At 36.0% G+C, this 10,512-nt stretch overlaps 1 protein-coding gene across 1 annotated transcript in view; it reads right to left on the bottom strand.

The window, feature by feature from the left end:
- Window positions 1-927: 927 nt before the first annotated feature.
- LOC131044972 (golgin candidate 6) overlaps window positions 928-10,512 on the bottom strand; it is a 149,244-nt gene continuing 139,659 nt past the window's right edge. The window contains exons 15-19 of the mRNA XM_057978469.2: window positions 9,015-9,124; window positions 8,706-8,754; window positions 7,059-7,124; window positions 2,109-2,912; window positions 928-2,003 (exon numbers count right to left, since the gene is read on the bottom strand). Coding sequence (XP_057834452.2) covers window positions 1,434-2,003; window positions 2,109-2,912; window positions 7,059-7,124; window positions 8,706-8,754; window positions 9,015-9,124 — 1,599 coding nt within the window. The 3' untranslated portion in view covers window positions 928-1,433. The remainder of the gene's footprint in view (window positions 2,004-2,108; window positions 2,913-7,058; window positions 7,125-8,705; window positions 8,755-9,014; window positions 9,125-10,512) is intronic.

Raw genomic sequence — 10,512 nt, 5'->3', positions numbered from 1 at the left:
ACTTTTTAAGGATCTTTGACACCCACAACTTGATCCCACAATTATGTATTGAAATAAGCAAAGTGTGTTAACGATGTCCATGAATAAAGTGTTTCATGCACACACAGTATATTGAAGCGATGATAACATGTTCTCAAAAAAGAAATTGAGCTAGTTTATACACCAGCAATGAGCAGCTTCCATGTCTTCACCAAACCTTTAAGCAAAGATAAGTTTGTACACTTTTGAAAAGACGATGGTGTTAAATGTTCTTATTTGAAGTATGTAGATTTCTGGATTTGATTGTGTGCAAGTTTTTGAACATCAATGTTTCAGATCACACTCCATGATCCATCATCAAGATGAATGAGAGTTCCTATTTGTACACGGGTTGCTAATAAGCCTATTTGTTCTAGGCAACTGCCCCCCTTAGTTGTTTTGTGTGATGAAATAATTATAGGTGAGTGTTATCCTTAAGCATCTGTTACATAGGGACATATCTGTATGTAGACACATCCGTCCATATATTGTGTCTATTTAAACGAACTTTAGATCCCTAAATAACATAGAGCAAATCTATTAAAGTTTAAAATTCAACAGGGTGGGACCAATTATTGCATTAACCAGTGTGCATCCAAAAAACAGCCTCGGTTCTTCTCTTATTTAAACATGCATAATAGATGCATCCAGGATAATTAGCAATTACAATGAAAATTTACCGGATATGAAAGCAAAGTTGCAACGCTCGATTAGCATAATGGCTAAGCAAGGGCCAAAAAGTCATCTTTAACTTTTATACAGCAACAACAAAACACTTGAAAATGCTGAGTTAGGAAACATGTATAATTGTCCTTGATCAATTTAAACGTGACGACATTTGGAAGAAAAATAAAAATTGCTTTATCAGTTCTGTGATTGTAGGCTTTTTCAGGGGTGTATAAACTGGACTGAACAGAATATTCATTTTTATTTTAAATGCAATGAGAAAAAAATCAGAGTCAAAAAACCATCGACACTCTTCAAACCATGTCATTTGAAAGGGTAAATATAACCATCAGAGAGATGGTGGAATGCCTGATTTGGCATATAGTTGATGATCTTAATTGACAATTTTGCATATTTACAGGAGGCAAAATGGCAAAACCTTAGAAAGTGTTTAAATTAGACCAATTGTTCAGGCCTCAATGGAACTTTGGTAGGTTAAAGCCTGTACCAACGTAAACAAAGAATCAAGGATGTAAAGGGACATCCATAAATGTTTATTTGTAAATATGTTCGTCCAAAATAACATGCCTAATATACATAAGCCTGATAGGCATAAGATCGTGTATGATAAAAGATATCACAATTGAACCCCAACTTCCAATGGTTGAAGAAAGCTGCGAAAGAATTCCAAATTTGAGCAACCTTACGACATTTTTAGGATGAAAACAAATAAAGAATTCATTTGAATCCTAGTCCTCTTCCTCATCATCCCCTTGAACTTCACCTTCATCACCAATATTCTCAAGTAAGACATCAACATCCTCACCTAATTCTGCCAGTCTTGAACTTAGTTTCTCCACTTTACTCTGTTCTTGACCCAGACAAACCAGTAAGTCATTCAATTCAGCTTCACTCTCCTTCTGTGCTTCCTGTCTTCCCTCTTCACGAACTGCTTCAAGATCTGGTAGTATGGACTCATTACCACCTCTCGCTCTCTTCACTTCCAACTCAAGGTGAAAGTTGGCTTGCTCCAGACTGTTATATGCATCAGACAAGCTCTTCAGATCTGCTTCATATTTTACAGCCAGCTGTTTGTAAGTTGAGATCTCATCTTCACATTTCCTTTTTTCAGCTTTCAGTGTTTCAACTCTATTTCGAGTTTCCTGAAGTTCCTGCCTAAGATTATCAGCTTCAAGTCTTGAAGTGATCCCATTTACAGTCCCTTGCATTGCACTGTTATGTCCTCTTATAAATGAGTTGGAATCACCTTTTGTTTTTGCAAGGTCATCAGCTAAAGCAGCATTTCGGCCAAGAAGTTCCTGCATGCAAGCATAAAACAATAAAAAAAAATTCAAACATCAAGTATAGTGTACACAAAAAATACAAGTATATGCAGTTTTTCAAAAATATTTGAAAATGTTTACCTGCATCTCGTGGCACTGTTTTTCCATAAATGACTTTAACCGTATAATATAGTCACTGTCACTCTCTCCATTTTTCTTGTCCAAACTTGCTGGAATTATTGTAACCTTACTCTTGGGACGGCTGAAAAGCTCTACAATCTTTTCTCTTACAAAAGGTTCCAGGTGTTTAATAAAGCTAACAAACGCTGAATCATAAAATGAAGTCAACAAGGGATCAACAGGGCTTGTTCTGCTTTCATCAGTCTCAAACGGTTGTTCTCCATCTTGTGCATCTGAAACACCAACAACTTCAGCAGCTGTTGATCTTGTCAATGGTTTTGGAAGCCGTGATGCAGAAGCTGCTGATATAAACAATGGACTGATTTGCATTTCCTCCCAAATATGGAAATAGGCTGTGAGTCCAATCCTTTGGCTGATGGCATCAACTACCATGAAGGCATCTCTGTTGTCCTTGGCTGCTTTGTTGAACACAATACACTCACCTAAAAGAACAGCTGCCAAGCCAGCGACATGAACACTTGCTGCAGAGCTACGGCTCAAAACCAACTCTATCATGTATGTTAGATGTGCAGGTGATTCAAGAAAACAATTCACAGCATCTGGGCAATCTGCAAGCCAAGTAACCAAGAGCCTCAAAAGTACGGGCTGTAGCCATATTGATTTTTTATTGGATATCATGTGGTCATGGGTCTCTTGCTTGTGTGATATTGGAGATGCAACTGCGAGATATTTAACAATACGAGGCATGAGAAGCTCTGGTGTTGATAAGGCTGAAACTGGAATTTCAAGTTGGATACGAAGCACCTATGCAACACAGCAAGCAATATATATAAGATATCCAAACATCTAATATAAATTAGTTAATAGACAACTGGTTATAAAGCCATATTTTCATTTGTTAAACATTACATCTACCATTTTTTCTGAAAAATAAAGGTGCAGGTGTGTGTGTATGGGTGAATCAGGGGTAGAGGGATGGATCTGTGTGAACAGTGGCAGAGTTTGGAGCATGTGGGAGGAGTATTCAATTTACAAAACAAAACTTCTGTCGGAACCCTACTATTGTTTATTCCCCCAGTGAGTAGGATATTAGAAGCTTTGCAACATCAAATGAGTCATGTGTGTGTGTGTGTGTAAAGGAGATGGCAATAAAAATACAAAAGCCAGACTCTTGCTTATGGAAAGCCTAGAGTTGTGATCATCCATGATGACAATAAACATAAAATTACTAGTGCATGCTAGTTCAACTTTAAGAATAAAAAGCAGAATGTGGAATGCTAGTTGTGCTAGGAGTGGATGGTGAAGGGATCCTCATTCTGTTCCCATACCAATTTCCTTGAAGGTTAAGTAGAATCTTATATAACCAATTTTGGGCTAAACTTAACTCATGCAAACTGAGGTATGGATTGAGTAATTGCATGAATAGCTTGTGCTGTGCAGATGGGCATCTTTAGGGCCATCAAAGCTTGGACCAGGCTACAAAAATTAGGTCCTCCTTTCAGTATTCATAACATTCCTTGTTCAGTGTGGTCAATCAAAAAGTTAGCCAAAAGATCTACCACGCCTTTGTGTCTACTTCATTTATGATAGATTTGAAAATCTTGAGGTGTGTCAAGAAGATCAATCATTTTGAAGACAATGTTGGCCTTTTTTCTTGTTAAATGTGGTCAATTGTAAAGTTAGTAAGAAGATCTACTGCTCTTTTGTGTTTACTCCATTCAAGATAGATTCAAACATCTTGAGGTGCGCCCAGAAGATCAATTATTTTGAACATCTTGTGATCAGAACTGTGAGTGTATACATAGCAGTATTCAATTTGGATCTGTGAAAGAACTCATATTTGTGAAGGAAAGACTTACATCATTCAAAGTCACATTTGTCATCAGAATTGTGAGGGAAATATATCTGTATTCAGATTTTGTGAAGACATATCATCCATTGAAAAAGTTGTAGGTTGGTGCTCACAAATCTTATAAGAGGGGATTGTAGTTTCCAGTGGGTTGGTGCTCACAAAATTTATAAGAGGCGATTGGTATCTCCAGCAGGTTGGTGCTCACGGAGTTTATAAGAGGGGATTGGTGTCTCCAGTAGGTTGGTGCTGACAAAGATTGTAAGAGATTTCTATATATAAAGCAATATTTTGCTGTGGTTTTCTCCCGCAATGGGTTTCCACATAAATCATGTGTTCTACTTATGTTGCGTGATTGTTGCATCTTATGTGAATGATATTGTGCAATTGATATGCTTATTAAGTTTGAAAAAGTAAAAAATTCTATTACACTGATTCAGCCACCCTCCCCCCCAACCTCTCAGTATAATCGTGTGCTCTTCAGTTCCTCCAGACTTTTAGTCAAAGAACATGTCAGGAATCGGGCACTGAGTCATTCATGTTCTGCTTCTGAATGTCAATTGTCCCGTGTCTCCAAGTGCAGAGATGCAGCAGGCTGCCAACAGTGCTCAGGTCCCTTGGTTGCAAGATTTGCAGGGCAATATAAATGTTCTACATAAAAAGATTTTGGCAGTTTTCTGTCAGCATGTAAAGATGTCTAACTTTTGTAAAGACCTGGTAATGGCTGCTAAGCATCTCGCTGTCACTTACAAGAACAAGAGTTTAGGATTACAAATCTGTTTAGTGCGCCCTCTTTTGGAGACAGAAAACTGTACCTCTCTGCCAAAAAAACCAAGGTGTTGGTAGTCCAGTTTTAATATCATGAAGATTGTCCATCTAAATCTCTGCCAGTTAAGGCTAATGCTCCTCGTTCTTCTGTACGTATGGCAAAAATTCCTCTAATGGATCTGGATCAGGTTGGGCTGACAAAGTACTAATGATAGTGTATTGATTTTAATTTATTTTGTTCAAAGCTGATATGAGTCTTATGCCATCTTTTAAAATTTTGACTTTTGTGTTGAATGGACATGTATCATTTTGTTGTCAGGCTTCTGAGGTGAGTAGTGATTTTCTCTGGTATGTATATCCATCTATGGCCGAATGTTGTATATTTTCAATTTTAACTTTCAAACAAGGGCCCCATTGGAACCTTCAATTGCCTATTCAAAAAAAGGAATATGGTAATAATATTTTAAATTTTATTAGTCATAAAACGTACATAACTTCTGTATTATGAGACTGCAGACACTTATCCCCCTTATAATCAGCCTGAATTACTTTAGGCACTTTCAACTCAAATGACAAGCTACCCACAATACAGAGCTACTTCAGACATAAAATGGCCTCTCCCAAAGCACAATATACAAAGCAGTAAAATGTTACTAGGAAAATTAGAGAAGCTTAAGATAAAATTATCAGCATCATTGTTTGCCAATACGCAACTACCTAACTCAGCAAGCTATTCATATCACAAAGTGATAGTTGGTAGAGAAATAAGGTGATTTCAAATTTGAGACCTCAAAAAAGTTTACAATATTAAACTTAAACCTTTAATATTCATGCATAAGTTCTGTCTGCTATTGTTTGTGAATCAAATTAATGGCAATTTCACATACATTTTGGGAAAAACTCATGTTACAATCCCCCTCTTTGATCCAGGTCAATATTCTTGCTTTCCCATACACTTCAGTAGTGTAGGTGTCATCTAACTGAACTGACAAAAGCTGCCGCCAATGAAAAGAAGAGCTACATCTTTAACCATTATACTAAATTAAATCTCCCTTGTTACTTAGCTTCTTTAGGTCTGGACGATATCAGCAGATACATTCTTATTCCATAACTCAAAGAGCTACTCAGTCTGCTTCAACTTCTCAAACAAATGAAAAATGTTATTAGCAGTGTGATGTGGCATAGTAAACCACCAATGTCTCACCTAATTCTTGATATCTCCATGATATGACATCTTAAATATGAAAAAAGTATTAGCAGGTGGGTCATAAACAGATATTCAAACTAATTAGCCAATGCTGAGAAAATGACACCATCTTAACATGCTGAAGGTAAAAAGAAAGCCATTCTTCATCAACATCCCTTCGAAAGATAGACATTTTTCATCATTGTCCCTTAGAAACATATCAAGATAGCCTTCTCAGCTATCATATATGATATGAACAGAATAAACTGCTTAATGAGATTAATATTTGAGGCGTAACCCTTGCAACCATGAAAACCATAACCAAGCTGACGAGCCTAGACAGCATATGTATTCTAAGACCATAATTTTGAGCTCATTGTCAGTAAAGACCGACATCATAGGATACTGGTTCTATGGAACTTGCACCAATCTATGATTTTGATGCACATAAAGTCAAATGTTAACTGGCTAGGTCAAAACACAGTCTGCCAAGAATAATTCGAGGAGCCTTTATTCTAAATCTGCACTCATTCCTATAATATGCATCAGTTTCTACATAGTGAATCAAAATTTATACACAAAAAATCAAAAACTGATAGTTATAGATCAATACAGCTGATACGTGCGCCCAGGATTTTTTCATTTTCCTCTAGCCATCCCCAAAATGTGCCACCTGGTACTACAACATAGGCACAACAACATGGTCACTAGAAAGCTTTTAAGGGATAGGCACCCCGCCAGTTTTTAAACCCTGACACACTCAACTACCACTTTCAAACATTTTCCTTTGTTTGTTATGCCTTCGGCATTTGGACTTCAGAAAACATCACTCCTCCATGTTGACACACTGATATCCTCCTGGAAGTTTATATCCTCCCATTTTCACTACCTTTGTGTACAAACATCGATGTGGATCATTTTTTCCACTAAACTTTGATTCCATGTAGAGTATACAAGATGAAGAGACCACACAATTAAAAGCAGAAATAAGTTTTTGGGGAGAAAATAAAGATTTCCTAAAGATTCACATCCAATCCCGATCCAAAGCAAGCCATGTTGATAAACTATCATTTTACGCAGAAAATAAACTATTCTAGCAAAGAAATGTTGCACAGTGAAAAACTATATAGGCCATTCATTTACATACCCGTTCTTTGCACTGCACATTATCTTTCAGGATATGAGATAAAATACTTGCAGCCCTGCAGCTTGCCTGACATATCCATAGAAAATGAAGAACAAATCATACACCTTGTGAGACTGATTTTATTTTATTTTGGCAAAGAACCAAGATGAGACCTGTTTCTGCTTCTTTACAAAATTATATTAACAGCCAAAATTTCTACAGTAATTATATTAACAGCCAAAAGTTATACAGTAATTAAATTGACAGCCAAAATTTCTATAGTAATTTTGTTGACCTTCACCATTCTGTATTACAAAATTGTAATATATAGGAATATATGGTAATAACAGCAAAGTAATAGTGCAATTAAAAATGGTCTAAAGAAACATATACTAAATAACAACTCTTGAATGATACATCTGTAATGAGGCATGATTTTCCTAATGAAATGAAAGGAGATTTTAACCAACGATGCAGTTCCCTTGCTTGGCTAAAATACGATACATAACTTTCTATATTTGTAACTACCAGATCATCACTCTCAAACCATTATTCATCAAGTTACATCAATATAGATAAGAGAAAAACCTATTTAATAATTTTTTTATGTCCATTGCTGAAAAGCCCTATTAAGGCTAATTTTAATTTTAAAAATGCAAACTCAGTACACAAGTGCAAACAGTTTCAGAAGGTCCAAAACAAGCATCATAGGTGTGCCCAAAATAAAAACGAACACATTCTTTTCTACAGATTCTAAAGGAAGAGAGACGTACATATGAATAGGAGATGTAGCCAATAAGGACCCAAGAGGTTGACACAAAAGGCAGAAAATGGATAATAATATAGCATACAACTAAGTTTATGAAGAAAACTTGTTAGGGAGACCTTCAAGGAGATCTAGAAAATGGGGTGGTATAAAAATATTAAATGGAAAGAAAAAATAGCATTTAATTTAGATACTCATCTACAGAACAAGAGTGCCAGAGTATGCTTTCAGGATAAGTCCAAATCCCATTATGAAAGAAAAACACAAACAGGAAGCAGAAGATCAAAAATAGGAGTCGCATAATCCCAGGAAGAAAATAGCAGATGTCAAATGAAAGTGCAGCTTATGCCATTCTTAATGCCATAAGAATCAGGAAGAAAGTAGCAGATGTCAAATAAAAGTGCACCTTAGGCCATTCTTAATGCCATAAGAATGAGGAAGACATGTGCATCTGGGGATAAATAGGAAGTGTGAAGATTACCTGATGCTACCTAGACCATACAAGAAAAACATACAAACAAGCCTTTTCTGACAGTTGCAATGTTGTGGAACAACATTTGCAGGAGAAAAATATTGCCATGATTCAATGGTTTTCAAGGGAATTTTTTCATGCAGATAAGTACCTTAAGGAGTAAAACAATGCAAAACTCTTTATTTCTTGGGATGACTACTGAAATGTTGTAGCAACAACAATTTTCTATAAGTATACATATTTAATCTGCCACTGAAAACGTTGATGATCCAATGGTAGCATGCCTTCATAAATCAGCATCCTCTGATTTTGGCAGTCCCTATATGATGCTTTCTTCCTGTAAGCGATTCGAGAATTCTATTGCAGTTCTTGTTATACAAACAATAATGCATTGCTTTATATCAATGCATAAGAGGTTTCATCACTTTACCTCAAGATCATTTTGACCTTCACTTGAAATAAGGGCCTGAACAAGGATACTGTGTAACAGAAAAAGAATTCATATTAGCCACTCCTCTCATTATTAGGATTTTTCTACAAGCAAAACTCTAAAAATTGAAATACCAAAGTGAAGCTAAAATTTCATCCTCGTGCTAAACAAAACAATTGACCTTAAAAAAGGGTGCAGATTAAAATTTCAAAATCAGGCCCTAGCATCAAGCCAGGAATTATAATGAGGCAAAATCAATATTATTAAAGATAAAGTGAAATTTTCAACAAGAGATTTTTTGAAGGCAACCTTCCAAATGACACTCGATTGGCATCTTCAATGATTTTTCCACCATGCAAACTTGATTGTGGTAAAGGAGTAATGGTGGATGCTAGCATCATCTGTCCATCTGGGTTGCCCTGCATAAAGCATCAATCATAGATCTAGTTAGAATAAACCTTAACGAACATACATGTATCAAACTGAATATTTTACTAACAAAGTGGTCCCATGCAGCTACTTAACAAACTTTGCCACTTAATTTTTAGCAGCAGAGATGGTCCTATGTAATTTTTTTACTAAGCACTAGGGATTGGAATGTCAGCTGTAAATAAATAGAGGGGCAAAAACATGCAGCCACTGCTTAATGAAAAATGTGCCACATGGCTGGACATATTTCCTTCTTTTCTGCACACATTTATTTATTTATTTATATGGTTAAATACATTACACAACTACTTAAAATAAGCAGAAAATTAAAAAAGAAAGACCACTAGCACCCAAAGAATTTGAGCAGTGACTGTTGGATAAAATTAGCTAAGCAGTTGAATGGAAGCACTCTGTAATTGTTAATTAGTTATATAGTGCAAAAAAAATAAAAATCAAACAAAAAATTATTTAATAAACTATAATTTATTAGTGTTTTTAAAATCGTGGTAAATAATAGCACTACACATTTAGGAGATGAAAGTACTTGCAACACAAGAATGCAACATGCTCATCATGTGGGAATGATTAAAAACAAACCAAAATTAGCACTCTTCAAAAATCATGCCATCCATATAGATCAATTTAAATTTATTATCTAATAATCTACAAAATTGCAGCATGCTAATTACATGGGGAAGTTAACTAAACTAACACTAGCACTCTTAAAAAAAACAGGCCATTCATACAAGCTAAGTTAAAGTGTTAAATTAAGGGTAAATCAGGTTTTGAAGGGCCCCCAAAACCCTTTACATAAAGCTGACCAAAGAGAAAAGCAGGAGAAACATGAACACCGAGAAAGCCCTCACCAGAAAAAACAACAGCTAATAGAAAGCCATCAGTGGCCGAACAACACAAAAAAAAGCAGAAAGAACTAGAAAGGGAAAAGAAACCAGCACCACGCTTATAATTTCTTCAATGTTTCTGCAACCTCCAATTCCTGTTGGTAGAACTACTCCTAAAGGCTAGCAAACATAACCAAGTCTCTCTTTTCATTTTCGAAGTTTCTCTTTTTGCTGCCCCTAGTGGGAGAACTAGGCCTGGCTTGATCATTATTCTAATCTTTTCCCTGGTTGAGCTACTCTTCCTGGAGGTTCTTCAACTTCTCGATGAGGATGCAGATGCCCTTCACACTATTTTAAATTGAGCAACGGCTAACCTTCACCACCCTTTCAAGATTGTTTCTGATGATTTTTACATCATGCTCCATTGCAGCTTTTGCTTCCAATTATCCATATTATTAACCTTGTGGTCCAGGTCTTTTCTAATGCTCCCAAATCCGAATCAATTTTATCAATCTTGGAAGACCCTCCCAGCCTAT

This window comes from Cryptomeria japonica, chromosome 1 (assembly GCF_030272615.1).
Source record: "Cryptomeria japonica chromosome 1, Sugi_1.0, whole genome shotgun sequence".
Taxonomy (NCBI): Eukaryota; Viridiplantae; Streptophyta; class Pinopsida; order Cupressales; family Cupressaceae; genus Cryptomeria; species Cryptomeria japonica.
Note: the sequence above shows the minus strand (reverse complement) of the source record. Positions and strands in the feature narration are given on the sequence as shown.